Source organism: Helianthus annuus, chromosome 9 (assembly GCF_002127325.2).
Source record: "Helianthus annuus cultivar XRQ/B chromosome 9, HanXRQr2.0-SUNRISE, whole genome shotgun sequence".
Classification (NCBI taxonomy): Eukaryota; Viridiplantae; Streptophyta; class Magnoliopsida; order Asterales; family Asteraceae; genus Helianthus; species Helianthus annuus.
This window is the reverse complement of record NC_035441.2, coordinates 164141068-164158834: the sequence shown is the minus strand read 5'-3', so window position 1 is coordinate 164158834 and position 17767 is coordinate 164141068. Positions and strand designations below refer to the sequence as shown.

General features: G+C 36.1%; 2 protein-coding genes across 3 annotated transcripts; one reads left to right on the top strand and one right to left on the bottom strand.

The window, feature by feature from the left end:
* Positions 1-10283: 10283 nt before the first annotated feature.
* LOC110879321 (pyrroline-5-carboxylate reductase) lies at positions 10284-13982 on the top strand. The gene is made up of 7 exons (XM_022127766.2): positions 10284-10563; positions 10711-10759; positions 11407-11498; positions 11658-11730; positions 13291-13411; positions 13502-13607; positions 13684-13982. The coding sequence occupies exons 1-7, from the start codon at positions 10366-10368 to the stop codon at positions 13870-13872; spliced, it is 828 nt and encodes a 275-aa protein (XP_021983458.1). The 5' UTR covers positions 10284-10365; the 3' UTR covers positions 13873-13982.
* An 8-nt stretch (positions 13983-13990) lies between these two features.
* LOC110879320 lies at positions 13991-16276 on the bottom strand. 2 transcript variants are annotated; one of them, XM_022127765.2, is made up of 5 exons: positions 15843-16276; positions 15627-15738; positions 14834-15400; positions 14577-14751; positions 13991-14262 (listed from the first exon to the last, which is right to left on the bottom strand). In XM_022127765.2, exons 1-5 carry the CDS (start codon positions 15917-15919, stop codon positions 14240-14242), a joined length of 954 nt encoding a protein of 317 aa, XP_021983457.1. In that variant the 5' UTR covers positions 15920-16276; the 3' UTR covers positions 13991-14239. The 2 variants fall into 2 exon arrangements, with proteins under 2 accessions (XP_021983457.1, XP_021983456.1); XM_022127764.2 differs by having other exon boundaries at positions 13991-14265; positions 15843-16274.
* Positions 16277-17767: the final 1491 nt, after the last annotated feature.

Here is a 17767-nt window from a genome sequence, read left to right as displayed (position 1 = left end):
TAACAGACTCATCAGAAGTAAAATTCGGAGCCCAATTCCGTGAAGTTTCAGTAATCCAACATTTAAACACACTATCCTTATACTTGACATCAACTTCAGCACTGATACTCAGACCACTATGTACAATAACACAGACATGGGCAAAAGATAGGTTCCCGTCATCAAAGCTGACATCGGCACCTTCTACGACCTTCCCTATATTACCAGCAATAGTGTCAAAAGTAAGATTATCCCATAAATGAACTGGAACACCACTAATCCGGAGCCAGGCAAATCTTTCGAACTGGATGTCTCCCACCTTCCAAATCTTCGCTTCTTCAAACCATTGCCCCCAAACTTCCGCATATTCTTTTAGAAATTCCTCTGCCACCATAGGAGACCCAAGTGTGACCAGGATTCTAAGACCCCCAAGGTATCTAACCTCCATCATCTGCGGGTAAGTATCACGCAATAGCGATTTAGCTTTGCATAGAAACTCAACCGATTTAGCAACTAGTGTAACCGAGGCTTTATTAGGATCCATAACAACCCCATCTTTGATCTCTGGCAAGGTTATCATACCGCCCCCCATGAAGTTTTTCTCCCCCATTAGTACATCTGTGTACGTCCAACCGTTCTTGTCTTTCCTCCTGTCCTGGTACTGACCACCGAAGTAGTTACCTATCGGTGTCACTTTCTGTATCGGAGGCCAGCTAGCTGCCCCCTCCATGTTCGGACCTTGATACACATGCGAAGCCGGAAACGTCTGTCGTTGACTATTCATCTTCTGTTTCCCACCCCGACCCAGCTTGGTATCATCACGCTCGAATTTTGAAACATTGGCTTTTACTTTCCGATCACCTATCCATACGTTATTTAACGCCTGAACAAGCTTCTCGATGTCCCGGATCTTGTTAAACCTGACAAACACGAACCTCTTTCCCAATAAATCTCTCTTCTTTGGCATGTACACGTCCGTGATGTTTCCACATCTCCTACACTCCAACCAAATCTCTTTCCGGGTTACCTCTTCGGGAAGATTGGCCAAGAATATAGTTGTGCTCGGATCCTCTCCAACCTTGTCCTTCCCTTTGTTCCTCCTTACCGTCTCCCACTCATCATCCTCCTCCGATTCTTTTTTTTGTTTGAGACACTAGATTTAAGTGTAAACATGACACATTATAAAAAAAAGGCTAACTTATAATATTCAAAGCAATAATATGTGTGAATGCTTTGTAATAAAAAAAACACAACAAACTGCTTTGGGGTCGAAGGGGGGCTGCCTCTTTTCTTTTAATTTTTTTTTTTTTTTTGTGTTTTAATAATAACATATTAACAATATACATCAACGTTATAGTTGATGTTTACTAGTTATTATTATACTTTTATTATTATATCATCATTACTATTATTATTATTATTATTGTTATTATTATTATTATTTAACCATGTATTTTATATTTAACAAGCACGTATAAGTTATGAGTACCAGTATGTCGAGTATTGGTTGCGCGTATGCATTCGAGATTGGTAACGTATAACACAAGTATTGCAACATGTATAAGCATGCACGAATATGTAACTTGTATGAAATAACGAATTTTATTACGATCAAAGTCTCAGATTTACAACAATATAACGAAAGACGGTTACAAGGAATACAAGGTTCCAAAAATAGAAATACAAGACAAGCTTTCTAATTAAGGAAAGTTATGAAAAAGCGGAGCGTTACAAAAAACATATATTATTATGACAAAGTCATTATTCATAGGCTTTGCTTTTTTTTTTTTTATTAATAATTGATACAATAATATTAAGTTCCTTATGGCTTTTACTAGGGCTGTAAACGAATCGAACGAACACGAACAAGGTCACGTTCGTGTCTGTTTGTTAAGGAAATTAACATGTTCGTGAATTGTTCACGAACGCATACCGAACATAAGTTTATATTCGTGTTCGTTCGTTAAGGAAATTCAGATGTTCACGAACAGTTCGTGAACACTAGTCTCGAACACAAATGAACGCAAGCAAATAAAAATGAATGCAAACGAACATTTAACTTGAAAATAAAAAAAAATAAAAACATTGTTATTCTTAAACATTGGATATAAGTAGTTAAATACAACCATTAAATGATAAATCAAAACACAAAAAGTTTACCACACCACCAAAAGATAAATAAAGTTTATCTAACTTAGACATAATTATCCTCAAAAATGTCTTAGAATGTCCAAATTTTAGGTAACTTAGAAAAAAATAGGGTTTCAAATTTTCAATATGTTTAGATAAAAGGTTTATTATTCATTATTTTTTTAATATAATCAAACGAAGATATTACCGAACGTTCACGAACGCAGTTGAACGAACGAGACCTGTGTTCGTGTTCGTTTGCTAAGCTAACCGAACGAAAATTTTGTTCGTGTTTGTTCGTTAAGCTAATCGAACGAACATAAACGAATTTCCTGCCGAACGATTCACGAACTGATCGCTGAACGTTCGGTTCGTTTACAGCCCTAGCTTTTACCATTTCCACGTATAGAGATCAAATTCAAGATGGTTACGTAGAGGTGGATTTCGTAGTTTGGAAGAACGGTTAAAAACCAAGAAAAACTCTTTTCCTTGGACGGCAAACATCAAGTTAAAAAACCACGTATCGTATAAAGGTTTACTTTCAGTTGAAACCTTTATATTTTATGTTGTTTGTTTGGTTGGTTAAGCAATGCACATTCACTTTTCCATTCACCAATAATTATGTACATTACCTTTCGTAAATCTTTTGACTTTATATACAGTTTACATAAAATCTATCCTAATTCAGCATATCATCCGAGTTTCTATACACCAGAACCCGAGCAAAACATTGCGAATTGTTTTTTTTTTTTTTTCATAAGGCCGTGAAATATTTTATTTTATATTCTACTAGCTTAGAACCTCATGTTTTACACGAATTACGTAAATTTAATTGTATATAACAAGTAATATAATTATATCTTTAATTGTATAGGGGATGGTTCAAATGAAAACCACTTTTAACGCGAAAACTCGAAAACTAACTAAAAAAAGCCTAAAAAACACACAAAATTTTTTTTTTTTTTTTTCAATTTTTTTAATAAAAATCGCTAGTTTTTATATATAAAAAACAAACTTTTTTTCAAAAAAAAAAAAAAAAAAAAAAAATTGTGTAGTGCACATGTGTAATAATACACATGTGTAGTACACAGACACATGTGCAGTATTACACATGTGCACTACACAAAAATTTTTTTTTTTTTTTTTTTTTTGAAAATTTTTTTTTTTTTTAATAAAAAAACCTGCGAAAATTTGATTGAAAAAAAAAATTTAAAAAAAAAAAATTTTTTGCATGTTTTTTTGGCTTTTTTTAATTAGTTTTCGAGTTTTCGCGTTAACTAGTGGTTTTCATTTGAACCTTCCCCTAATTGTATATAACAAGTAATATAATATAAATGGTGAATTTGATGTATTGTTTACTTATTAAAATTTTAATTTGTTTTTTATTTATTGTTAGGTTAGAAACATATGTATACACATATGTATACATGTGGTAGAACCAATGAAATATTATCCGTGAAGTTTGTGATTTAGTATTATTTTCTTATTTCTGTATCCTATTAAATATTAAATAATAATAATATTAATAAATAATTTAACTAAATCTAATTTAAATAAGAATAAAAATTTAAATATTTACCTGGTTCTACAAAGAAAAACAACCTTTCTATCTCCTACAAAGAAAGAGAAATTACAAATTATATATTATTATTAATTCAAAATTTGATTAAAAAATTATTATTTTTATCTAAATTATATTTAGTTGAAATTGAAAAATAAGATGAGGATAAACCAGAAATTGATACGTGTTATTTTTTTTTTCATTTATTAGTATAGAAAAAGTAACGTTTGGCAGTTGGCGGTTTATGGTTTGTTTTGACGGGAAAAAAAATTATTTTTATTTAGTCTATAAACAAAATTCTTATTTTTCTTGACAATGTAACAAAATCTGGCATTTTCTTATTTAGTAATGACGTCTTCACTTAAAAAAAGGATAAGGGGGTCATTCTTAGTTGTTATACTTTCGGTTGGAAAGAAGTATTCAAGAACAATCTTGAAAGACGTTCAAGAATGCTCGAATTGAAAGGTTGCTGAGTTTAATGGAATAGAATTTGGATCAAGATGTATTTTGTTCTTTCTTTTATTTTCTTTAAATTATTTTTAAAGGGTTTTCAAATCTTAGTTTACTTAAGACTATGGGGTGTGGAGGGGCTTGGGTTAGGGGCATTGTTTAACCGTATCAGCCAACCAAAACTAGCCATGTCACCCCCCTCGAGTTCCACGCCAGGCTCAATCCCCACGTCAAAGCGCTTGCCCGGGATAGAGCAGCCGACGTTGAACCTAAACTGCCGTCCCAACTCACACCCTTCTAGTACTTCTGCATTATCTTTTAAAAACAAACACTTGTTTTAAAAAAGAAGATAAAAAGTATAAAGCTGAATACATGAATTGGCTTCCACTCTCATGAAGTTGGTGAGGATTCAGGAGGATGATCCACGTGTCAAAGTGTATACATACATAAGGGTGTAAGGGGCACTCCCCTAAGAGGGGAGTCCCCTCTCTTACGTATACCCAATCCGTTTATGTCACGTCAACTCCCCTCTTAAACTCCTCTAACACCCTAAATTGATGGCGGCACTCCCCTCTTAGGTGACTTGGTTTTTTATTAAAAAAAAAAAGGAAATAATTGATTAGTTTGGAAAGATGATGGCCCCACACTCTCCCCCTACCTTCTTCGGTGACTACACCCCGACCCACCTCCCCGATCACCCTCCACCCGCCTTCGGCGGCACCCTCACCGATCGGTGAATCCGGTCCCCGCATGGGGTCACCGAGGGTGCCCCGGACACCCTAACAGTATAACACACGTACACACACATTCAAGAACCGAGAGGACTAGTGTCGATTGTCATCAAAGCAAATTTTGAAAACTTTCTTTTAACTTTATTTATATGTAAATACACACAAAATTGCATTATTAATTACTGGTTTTGAGAGTTTGAAGTAAGTTTCACTAAGAACCTGATTCTGGGTTAGGTTATAAATGGTTGATTTAAATAAATGAGTTATATTCGGATTCAGTAGTAAATAATTGGGTCGATACTAAATATATAAGAAACATGCTACTAGTAACAACAATTATACCCGGTAAATCTCACTCATAACAAAATTATTAGCAGGGTATAAAGAAAATAGCATGTAGACGTTACCCTTATTCTAAGAGTGCTTCTAGTGAGAGTGTGAGACCTTCGGTCACAAATAATAATATAGAAGATAGGAAGATACTAATAATCAAAGAAATGATGAAATATTAAAATAGAAACATATATAGATAAATATAGCTAGACAATAACTCACACGCTCCTAGAAAAAATCTAAGCCTCTAAAAAAATAAAACGCATTTGTACCGCTAGCTAAAAGTCCATAACCTTAATCCTACTTCTCCGTGAACTTCTATCATGGAGCATGTCCTCAAATAGGTGCAACTCTATTAAATCTCGTCTAATCCAATCATCCCAAATCAGTTTAGGTCTACCTCTACTCCTCCACCACTCCACGTTAAGTGTTTCCGTTGCTCTAACGTTGACTTATGCCTCCTCTTCGTATACCCAAATAAGTCCAACTAAGTTATGACTTTATTACATATCGTTTGTAGCAAATCAACTTATTTACTACATGTTTGCAAGTTATTAAGCTGTTTTAACATGCCAACTTCTTTAGATAACCATGATTACATCATTTCAGTAAATACATATATTATTTTAATGGTGTGAGTTATTCGCGAATGTCGGGAGGTCTAGCATACGTTGTCTTAACTGGGTCCGCGCTAGAGAGCCCCCTCGCACAATAGATCCCCAATTTAAACCCTTCAATGAGAAACCCTTGTCACCCAAATTTGAACTTGAAACCTGGAGGAGAAAACTCACCCGAACCCACTATAGGTATAACTTAAATACCCGTAACCTCATCACTAGTGATGGTTACTAAATAAACATATGTTACAACTTACAACACCTGTAGCTTTAGGAAAAAGTCAATGATACTATTGGTGGTGGAGATTATTTTATTTTTTGATGGAATAGATGGGCCCCTTTGAAGTCAACGTAATCGAGGTGGAGGGCTGAAATGAAAAGACTATCAACACTTGCAGCTTTGGGCAAAAGAAATGGCACTTTGGTTCCATGGCATACCAGATGTGTGGTGAAGGTTTGTAGACCATGGAACAGGTACTAATCTCAGGCTACTATGCATCCATTATTTGGCAGTGGGTTAGAGTTCTTGGTGTGAAATCCTCCACTGTTTGCTTTCATGATCAAAGACTTTTCGTCACATCAGGAAATGGTTAAAGACAACGAGGTTAAAAAGAAGATGTTGCAAGTGGCCATTCTAACTAGAGATGTGCAAAAACAACGGTTTGGATTTCCAAGCCGGTTCCTAAACCGACCAGATACCACACCTGAACCGGTTTGACCCATACCAATTCCAACCTGACCTAAACCACCAGCTTCTATATCGGTTCCTACTTTTGTCACTAAAACCAGCTTGACCCATTTGAAAAATTGGTTTTAATCGGTTTCAACCTGAACCAAGTGATTTGTATAGGGTTTGAATATTTCCCTCCATAATGAGTTTTGCTAAAAAAACCCTGAAATGTACACCTCTTATCTAATTCTAACTACATGCTGTAGAGTGCATCAATGAACTCACATTCTCCGACAAACCAATTTTTTTGGAAGATGGAACAGAACCGGACAAACTTTAGTAATATAAAGAACAATAAATACAAAAGAAAACTTTGGATTAGCCCAAACTAAGCAAGGCCAAACCAAAGCAAAAACCAACTATGGAACCGCCCAAAATAGGCAAACAAAACTCGCCAAACCGGCCCAAATCACTAAGAAACCCAAGAGACCATGCAAGACCCAACCTAGACAATGCAGACCATGCAAGGCCCAATCACAAAGTGGCACATACGACCCAAACCACTGAGCAGCCACAACCAGCCCAAGAAAAATCTAGCAACAAAAAACAGAAAAGAAGAAAGCTTCCTATCAAAAGCCCAACCCGCCACTTGAAGTCCAATCGCTATCCAACAAAGCAGTTTTAGTTAGTGGTGCACAAATCGGGTTTTTTTAAAAACCGGGTTTCGGGTAGGATCGGGTTCGGGTAGGATCGGGTTTTACAAAATCGGGTTTTTTTAAAAACCGGGTCGGGTCCGGGTCCGGGTTCTCTACCAAAAATGTATACCCTATATACCCGGGTTCGGGTAGGGTTCGGGTCGGGTTTTATAAAACCCGGGTATTATAATACCCTATTTCCGGGTTCGGGTCCGGTTCGGGTATTCATCGGGTAGGGTTCGGGTATGCATCGGGTTGGGAAAAAACCCGCACCGGGTATTAAAAAAACCCGACCGGAACTATGCTTATAAAATGTATCAAACATAACTCTCACACATAGACATCAAATCTATTGATAAACAAAGGCACAATTTATAAACAGAGGCACAATTTATAGTTCTTCATGTGGTTATTCTTGAACTTTATAAACAGAGGCACAATTTATTAAATACAAAAACTAATAATGATATTAAACAAACAAAGAAAGGGTAAAGTTCTTGTACAAATAATCTTAACATACTAAACATACAAATTGAAGGAAAACTCAAAAAGACAATGTGGCATTTTTGTAATTATCAATAACTATCAAAGTTACTCTACAAATATACCTAAAAAAACCTAACCACTCCCCCCACCCCCAAAAAAAACCTAAACCCCCCACCCCCCAAAAACCTAAAAAAACCTAACCCCCCCCCCCCACCCCCAAAAACCTAAAAAAACCTAACCCCCCCCCACCCCCAAAAACCTAAAAAAACCTAAACCCCCCCCCACCCCCCCACCCCCAACCCAAGCTAAAATGCTAAAAACTAAACCCCTCAAAAAACCTAAAAAAATCTAAAAAAATAAAAAAAAACACACAAATTATTTTATTTTATTTTTTTAACATTTTTTATTAAAAAATCGCTACTTTTAGTAGCAGCCAAAAAAAATTTTTTTTTTTTTTTTTTTTTTTTGCTAACGAAATGTAGCGATTTTTTAATAAAAAATGTTAAAAAAAAATTGTGTTTTTTTAGGTATTTTTGGTTGTAACTTTGATAGTTGGTGGTAATTACAAAAATGCCACCTTGTCTTTTTGGGTTTTCCTTCAATTTGTATGTTTAGTATGTTAAGATTATTTGTATTTGATCTTTTGCCAACAAAGAAAATAGAAGGGCCAACATATATTGGCATATTTGTTTCCACTTGTAATACTTGTAATGAAATATATTAAATAATTAAGTAGCGGTGGCAAATATCATTAGAAACCTAATAATTAAACAAGATTACATCAAAGTGCATACATAATTTTGTTAAATCATAAGAACTAGAAGTCTTAATGCATACATAATTAAAGAAGATTACATCAAAATCGGGTTTTTTTTAAAAACCGGTTCCGGGTATTTATAAAACCCGGTTCCGGGTTCGGGTTCGGGTATTTATAAAACCGGGTATAAAAAAACCCGGTTCCGGGTTCGGGTTTTAGATCAAATATGCATACCCGGTCCCTACCCTACGGGTAGGGTCGGGTTCGGGTATAAAAAACCTGGGTTTTATAATACCCGGTTCCGGGTTTTTTTTCGAGTCCGGGTCCGGGTTTGGGTTTTTTGTGCACCACTAGTTTTAGTCTCTTAAGATAATAACGGAATAATTGAAGCGATCAAGTCTGCGACACGGGCTTTCTTTGATTAAAAGACAAGAACAAGGTGTTCAAAACTTCAAATCTCACACTTAGGGGTGCAAACGAGCCGAGCCGAGCCCGAGCTTGACCAGGCTTGAGCTCGAGCTCGATTAACTTATGTGAGCTCGGGCTCGAGCTCGGCTCGATTCGAGCTTTGTTTTCAAGGCTCGAGCTCGGCTCGTTTGTATTTTCTTAAGCTCGAGCTCGGCTCGGGCTCGGCTCGTTTATTATCTGTTAATTAATATATTAAATAAAAATAATATAAATAATAGACTTTTTAGGCTCGCGAGCTCGATAAGTGAAGCTCGGGCTCAGGCCCGTTTACTAAATAAGCTTATTTTTAGGTTCGAGGTCGGTTTGTAAACAAGTTTGAATAAGCTCGGCTCGACTCGGCTCGTTTACACTAAGGCTCGATAAGGCTCGACGAGCCTAACGAGCTTTACATGGGAGACTCGAGCTCGGGCTCGATAAACAAACGAGCTTTATCTTGGCTCAAGCTCGGCTCGGGCTCGATAAGGCTCAGCTCATTTCGAGCTTTTTCTCGAGCCGATCTCGAGTAGCTCGCGAGCCGCTCGGCTCATTTGCACCCCTACTCACACTTGCTATCAATATCAATATTTAGATACTCTAACGCTCTGTTCCCAAGTTAACTTAACGAGGGATAAGAAAAGAAAGTAAAAGTAAGAAAGGAAAAAAAGATGTCTTTCCCACCATTTCCTCCCAAATCGGAAGGAAAGAAAAACTAAAGAATTTAGCTTAGTTTTCCTTTCATTTCCTTTCTTTTCCTTCCTTAAATGAAACTCGGGAACACGACATGTTTTATTTTCCTTTATTTTCCTTCCTTAAGTGAAACTCTGGAACACAGAATATTTTTACTTTCTTTTTGTTTCTTTTCCTTTCCTTCCATTAGTAAACTATCGAACACATTGTAAATTTACAACATTTGTATGCATACATGTATGTACCTCATACTTTGGGAGGTTTTAAAAAAACATTTGATTTTTCATTTTTAACCCAAAACAATTTGCTTCTTTCTTACTTGTAACACAAAAACTTTCATCTTTTACAAATTTAACCTCACAACTTTTGTACTTTCAACTTTGGTCCCATACGCTTTTCATCTTACGTAAAATTTCCGTTTTACGTTTCGTTTAAATTTTGCGAGTTAACACGGCACACCGTTTGTGTGGTTCAACGTTTTTACGTCGTCTATTTTTTTTTTACGTTTGACAGATTCCTCGCAACGCACGGGTCCTTGATCAACTTAGATATACTTTTCTACGTTTTACGTTTCGGTCTAAGTTATTCGCATTAACACGCCAAGTTAATTGTTGTGACCCGCCGCAACGCGAGGTGGTTAATAGTAGTTAGTTATGTTGAAATTCTAAAACTATAAGCCAATCCCGGCCCAGTCCGGCCCATGTAGATATGTATCCATCTTTAACAGCAGTAGGTTATTAGTCTCCGATCATTGAGGCAGGCAGGGGCTACTGATTTATAATAATACTCTGCTTTCACTCGTCTGTTAAGTGTTCAGCAACAATGTCTTCGGTTCAACCTATTCCTGCCGATACGTACAAGTTAGGGTTCATCGGAGCCGGTAAAATGGCGGAGAGTATAGCCAAAGGCGCCATCAAATCCGGTGTTCTCCCCGCTTCTCGTATTCAAACTGCTCACAAAGGAGCTCGACGTGCTGCTTTCGAATCCATCGGCGTCAGTGTTGCCCAACACAACAATCAGGTTTAGTATTACTTTATTTCACCAGATTGGGTTTTTAGAGCAAAAGATTCTTTTGTGCATGTCAATTAGATATATTAACTGGAATGGAATTTTTATTAGGCCCTATGTATGTGTGTTTATTGATTCAGTGTTTCTACATCCTTTCAGGTTGTTGAAAACTGTGATGTGGTGATTTTCTCTGTCAAGCCACAAGTTGGTATTTCCCTATTTTTCATTCCTATATTTGTTGTTATATGCAATTCTAGTGCTAAATTATATTGCATATGGTCAAGTACCCTATAGCATTTTATTTATTTTTTTTTTTACTGTTTACTAGATATGATTTGCACTGTTCTATATGTATTTCCTTCTCCCTGTCCCTGAACATTATGTGGATATTAATAATAAGAACAATACAATATAACACACTTACACAGCCTCCACAACATGACCCATTATGAAGATTGAAGAGAGTAGGATAAGGTCTGGTAAATGGCTATAATGGAAAAACTTGCTTCTAAAATTGTTGATTTTGATCAACTTTGCTATGTTGAAACTATTCAGCTATAAATGGCGGTGAAGCTAAGATTTTGTATTAGTGATGATGGGAACACACTAGCTTATAAGTGCGTTACTCTTTTGCCTTTTATATTTCAGGACCTACTTCCTAAACTCACAAAGATAATAAATAACTTAGTTTCTAGCAAGTGATCAACCGTACTGTTAATAACATAAATGTGCTGTATTGAAATGTGTTTATCTTCTTCCATGCTCTCTAAACTGGATGGAAAATATACAGGGATCATTAATAGACTAAATGAAATTGAAAATTAATTGTGTTTTGTTTTTTTTTTTTTGCCGCAGCTAAAGATGCTATTTCGCAGCTGAGACCACTCCTATCTGAGAAAAAGTTACTGGTGTCGGTAGCTGCTGGTATCAAATTGAAAGATCTTCAGGTTTGACGATTGTTTTTTTCTTTACTGAAGTTATGATCTAATATTTGCTGATTATGTGATAATATGTTTTTTACCAAGTGTTTGATTTATCGAGCATGTGCTATATTTTAAATTCTAGTCTTTAAAGGTATTTTATAGTAGTGATTGTGTGTGATGCAGGAATGGGCTGGTCATGATCGCTTCATTAGGGTAATGCCAAATACCCCTTCTGCTGTAGGTGAAGGAGCGTCTGGTATGGGTTTTATCTTTACTTTTTATGTTTCAATATTTTAGTTGGTTTGATACATATGTTTCCATCATGAGGTTGTAATTTGGCTTTACCCAAAAATTGTTTAGCAGTACTAAAATAACATTGTTTTAAATATAGCATTAACCTTAATTATTTAGGGGGCGTTTGGTTCAAGGAATGTTTTGGAATTGGAATTTGCATAGGAATTAGAATTTGAAGGAATTGGATTTGGAATTTAAACATTCCAATTGCAATTGGAATCTCAATTCCATTTTTGTTTTGTTTGGTCGTCAAACGAATTGGAATCCATCACCCCGGCACCCACAACCCTGGTTCAGGTGGAAACGGTACGGGTGAAAACAGAACGGGTCGAAACGGTTTCGGTGGAAACGGTACGGGTCAAAACGTTTCGCGTCTAAACAGTTCAGGTCAAAACGGTTCGCGTAGAAACGGTACGGGTCGAATGGTCCACGTCTAAACACTTCGGGTCGAAACGATTCGCGTCGGAACGGTGTATGGGTTGAAACGCTTTGAGTTGAAACGGCACAGGTCGAAACGGTTTGGATCGAAATAGTACGGGTCGAAACGGTCCGGATCGAAACGGTACGGGTCGAAACGGTCGAAGATTCCAATGAATTTACTTTAATTCCTTCACATATAGGAAGGATTTTGAATTCCTTTAGTAAGGAATTTGAAGGAATTCATGCCAAATTTCAATTCCATCGTCAACCAGACATATAAAGATTAGATTTGAGATTCCAATTCCATCAAATTATGTGAACCAAACATCGTAAGAGATGGAATTCAGATTCCAATTCTCTTAGGTAGCGTTCGTTTCATGGAATGGAATGGAATGGAATTAGGAAGTTTTTCTTTGTAAAATTGATCTTGGTTGGGGGAGGGAGGAATTTGAAATCCCATGAATTTCTTTAATCAATGAAATTTGTGACTATTTCAACATTCCTTAGAAATCCTTCACTCTAATGAAGGAATGGAATGGAATGTTGAAATAGTCACAAAATTCATTGATTAAAGAAATTCATGGGATTTCAAATTCCTACCTCCCCCAACCAAGATCAATTTTACAAAGAAAAACTTCCTAATTCCATTCCATGAAACGAACGCTACCTTAATTTCCATGGTATTCCTGCGAACCAAACCAAACGCACCCTTAGGTATACCATGTGAAGGTGCTTATTTTACTCAAAACAGACCTGATTTCATAAGCTATATTTTTAAATTGAATGAGTTTATGACTGAAGGTGGCTGTCACTGTTTCAACACTTGGAATGATGAGGTTTTTCATGTTTTATAGTATCTTCACATTAGATTCATGGTAATCTATAGAATTATATGATAGTTGATAAGTTATGCAAGCGAAAATGTTTCTGAGGCTCATTAATGTTTCACACGTCAATAAACAAATGACAACCTTCTTGAAATTGTTGGTTTGCAGTATGAAGCATAACCTTAAAGTTGAAAAGATTTAAGGGTCTATGATTAAAAAAATTTCTCAAATAATATGCGCAATAAATATTGTCTAAAACATAGCATGTTGTGCAGTTATGAGTTTGGGAGCAGGTGCAACACAAGAAGATGGTGAAATAATAGCCAAGTTATTTGGAGCAGTGGGTAAAGTTTGGAAAGCTGAGGAGAAACTGTTTGATGCAGTCACCGGCTTGAGGTATGTATGTCTCTTTCATTTTATAATTTATATTAATAACACCAAGGAATAATCTGATTATTTAACCCAAACATTTTTTCTTAATTACAGTGGGAGCGGTCCAGCATATATATATTTGGTGATCGAAGCTTTGGCTGATGGAGCTGTAGCTGCAGGTTTACCACGGGAACTTGCACTTGGTTTAGCCTCTCAAACCGTACGTTTTTATTCATTCATCTTCTTTTAAATAAAAGAAAAAAGGGTGAGTGATTGTCAAGTGTTGATTGTTTCAGGTTCTGGGAGCAGCATCTATGGCTACCCAGACAGGGAAGCATCCAGGTCAGCTTAAAGATGATGTAACTTCACCAGGCGGAACCACCATAGCCGGAGTTCACGAGCTCGAGAAGTCTGGTTTCCGTGGGATACTGATGAATGCGGTTGTCGCTGCTACAAAGCGCAGCCGCGAGCTTTCTCAGAATTAGTTCTTTTATGTATTTCTCGACATGCATTAAACAAGTTGACATTGTCAGCCATTGTTAGTTTACATGGCCACATTTAGTGGAGTTATGCTATTCTGATTACTAGAAATATATTTGTGGATTGAAATAAAAAGAAGTCATTTTATTTAAAAAAATATAATGCCATTTCAAGTGGAACAATTACAGCAAAAAAGGGCATAGGTGTTCACCCTAAAGATCTACAGTTTACATTTACATAACAGTATTTTTAGAAGAATATGAATCTGCAGCTGAAGAGAGCTGGATACATTGACTCAATTCGCCTGCAAATTATGGTTCTTAATTGCTAATGTGGGATCCGGGTGGGTAATGGTTAGACCAGAGCTCCGGTTCAGATCACAAGCACCGTAATTACTGCTGCAACCAAAAAAAGGGATATATGAGCTAATAACACACTAGCCATTTGTCTCTTTATTACAATAACAAAATTATCAATTTGGATTCAATTTTTTTCATGGCAGATTACAACTACGCGACATAATTCATCTCTGCCTATACACTTATCATCCTAAATTTATCAAAACATTGGTGTTTGCAAGCAAGTTCAATAACATATTTACTTCTTAATTCTTATTACCCTAAATTCATCAAAGATATATCAACTGTCTGGCACTATCCAAATCTATGATCATAATAACCTTCATTATGTCAAAGAAAAGCAAACTTACCAAACAAGAAAATCAGAACAAGCGCCCAAAATATCATTTGAGTAGGCCGATTATACTGCACATAATACTGTGATCTTTGAAGTTGTCTTTGTATAGCACCATACCACCCGTAAAGTTGCTTCTGGTAACAATCATCGTCACTCTCAAGGCAGCTCTTACTCCTTTCATAACAACCCTTTAAACAAAAATAAAATATCATCAGTATAAATATAACATTCTGTATCAATATATAACACAATTGCATATGAAACACTTACTCTGCTCACAGGCTGAGTCTCAGGCAATTTGTAATCCACAGGCTTCAGTTTCCTGTAACCATTCTTTGACAGTTGCAATTTCGATGCAAATTCCATGGTATTTAAAAACCCTGAAAGACTTGGTGTTTTCCGAGGCGGTTGTTCTGTTTTTCCAACAACACCGCCAACAGAAACATCATCAGCAACCTCAATATTCCAGGAAACAAGGTCGGCACCCGCACTTGCTGTCCTTCTATGCTTAGAAAACTTGTTTTCGCTAGACTGATTGTTGGAGCATGCGGGTGTTGACCGGTCAGCTACGTCTTGTTTCTGTGTTCGATCACCATTAAAGCAAACTTCCGCAGGTTCTCCCGAAAGAAACGATGCAAGTTCCTTGCTTTCTCTTTCATCTAGATGCACCCACGGCCGAGGTGGCTTTTGTGCGGTAACCGTCGATTCGTTTAAACATTTTTCAACCTTTGAAATTTGGTTCTCCATTGCGGTAATGAATTCGCGATGTCGGGTTTTCGTATCATTGCATGAGGATTTATTGTAACTGTTTTCAACCGCCTTTTCAAATTCTTCCAACTGCAACAAACTTAACAATTAATCTAAAACCAAACAGGTATTATGCAACAAACTATAACTGTCTAACAAAGTGAAAGTGTAATAACATGCTTTCTAATATAACCGTCTAACAAACTAACTGTCACAAACTGTAACTACATGCTCTCTAATATAACCAATATCATAACAAATTCATGTCAAACAGCAAGCTACAAATCCTATATATATGTGTGTGTGTATCAATTACCTGCCATTTAGCAGTGCCAAGGGCGGTTCGTAAATCCCTTCGAAGCTCTTCGGTCTTCCAGACAGAAGGTTCTTTCAATGCGTGAATCAATGTTCTGTATGTAGATTCCATCCTTAAACAACAAACCAATTAAACAATTTCAGTAACAATTAAATAAAGTAATAAACACAGATCTGCACCAGAAACCCTAATTCACAAATCTCAAAAAGCAGATACCTGTCGGCAGATTCCTGAACTTCTTCAGCAGCAGAAAAGAAGGGATCTTTCTCCCAACGTTCGAAATTCGACGCCATTAACAAATCAGAGCGAGATGTATGATCAAACAGTTAATAAAAAAATAAATAAAACAATTCCTGTAAAACTGAAGCAATAGGTATGGATGTTGGAATAGATGAGTAGACAAAAAGGTTTAGAAGATCTGAGACGTGTGTGTGTTTGGAGAAAAGTTAAAGCGGTTTGGATTGAGTTGGTTAATTTTAGAGGCAATGAATTGAAGATGAGGAAGAATTGGGAAAGTGGGAGTTGTTGTTTTAACTTTTTATTATTGAATTGAAGGTAGGGTGGTGGTGGTGTCGTGACCCACCTGATTTACGGAGAAGGTTACCGCGTCGTTGTCGTCGTAGAGGTGCTCGGTCAAACCGAGTGTCTATAGAGAGGTAAAGGTTATAAATCTGGTCGAAAATTGTGTGAAATACCCTGAAAAATGACAACTAATATATTTTTCTTTTTAATTCGTTATAATAATATTTTGTCATAAGCTTATAAAACTGCCCGAGTAATCAATGTTTCACATGCCAATTAATAATAAAATAATTGTTTTTAGTATCAAGTTATTATTTAAGTTTAGGAGGATTTGTTTAGAGTTAAAATTGGAATAGATAATTGATACGAATATGAGGTGTGAGGGGGATAAATTTTTACCAAACCTTATTGAAAAGTTAACAAAAGTTGCTTCGAATTTATATGATTAATAAAAAGGCGTATGGAAGTTGATTGGAAATGGTAATTAGTCATTAGTAGCCATCTTGATGTTAGTGATAACTGGTCACCTCTGATACCTAATCATCAATAGTAACGATGATCAACAACTTGGTCTGTTAGTAGCAAATGAGAGCAATGAGAACTAGGAGTAATAATAACTTCAGACGAGTTTCACAAAGGCTTATGACTCATGCCTCCTTTTTTTTCTAATCACTCACGTCATGATGTGGAAATACAAGTCAAATGCATTTTCAACACAAAACCCTTCTTAACATTGTTTTTTTTCCTATCTTTTGGACACAAGCGACTTTAATACCAACTTCGGAAGAGTTTCATAAAATGACATGATAGAAGAAGAAACATTAGTAGTAGCATAGAAACATTAGGCGAGTGACTTTTTTGAGAGGGCATGTGATAGTGACATTGATAACAGTGGCGGATCTAGAAAATCCTCCAAGCCGTAACGTTTTATAAAAAAGCCGTAACGAAATCGTAAAAACGTTAAATTTTTCCAAAATTTACACTAATTTTACACTACCGCCGAAGCGCCAAGCCGTAGCGGAGGTTGCCCCTTCTTATATGCTAGGTCCGCCCCTAGTTGATAACAAGGTTTCTTTGTATTAGATGACACTTTTATATGCATTTTTATATTTGGTAGTATAATACAAGGCCTATGTTGTATAATCTGGCATCTCACTTGTATATATAGGACTTGTGTATTTTGTCTCTTCATTCAACCAATCATACCAGTAACCACTTTTATGGTATCAAAACTTTAAGACCTTACAAATAGGGATGGCAATGGGTCGGGTTCGGGTCGGGTATTGGTAATCCCATACCCATACCCGGTTATAAAATCGTGTCCCATACCCGACCCAATACCCATCGGGTATTTGTCGGGTAACTACCCATCGGGTATCGGGTATACCCGCGGGTACCGGGTATACCCATTAGTTTGTTAAAATATATACGTTGGGATTTCTAAATACATTTTTTTACTATTATAATTATTATATAATTTTATTTATACAACAACTATTATAAATTAAAAATATACATTACATACATATAAGTTTTATCATAAATTAATAATAACTTTATTATACTTATACACTTACACATATATACTTCACAACATACAAAATATAATACTATTATCA

Bases quoted from the DNA above. Each gene is read 5' to 3' on its own strand.
- LOC110879320 (XM_022127764.2), bottom strand. From the start codon at position 15,919: ATGGCGTCGAATTTCGAACGTTGGGAGAAAGATCCCTTCTTTTCTGCT. The intron at 15,401-15,626 runs GTAATTGATACA...AGTTTGTTGCAG, and splicing joins TTGGCACTGCTAAATGGCAG to TTGGAAGAATTTGAAAAGGC. The intron at 14,266-14,576 runs GTAAGTTTGCTT...TTTTGGTTGCAG, and splicing joins TGTTCTGATTTTCTTGTTTG to CAGTAATTACGGTGCTTGTG.
- LOC110879321 (XM_022127766.2), top strand. From the start codon at position 10,366: ATGTCTTCGGTTCAACCTATTCCTGCCGATACGTACAAGTTAGGGTTC. The intron at 10,760-11,406 runs GTATTTCCCTAT...TTTTTGCCGCAG, and splicing joins CTCTGTCAAGCCACAAGTTG to CTAAAGATGCTATTTCGCAG. The intron at 13,608-13,683 runs GTACGTTTTTAT...TGATTGTTTCAG, and splicing joins TTGGTTTAGCCTCTCAAACC to GTTCTGGGAGCAGCATCTAT.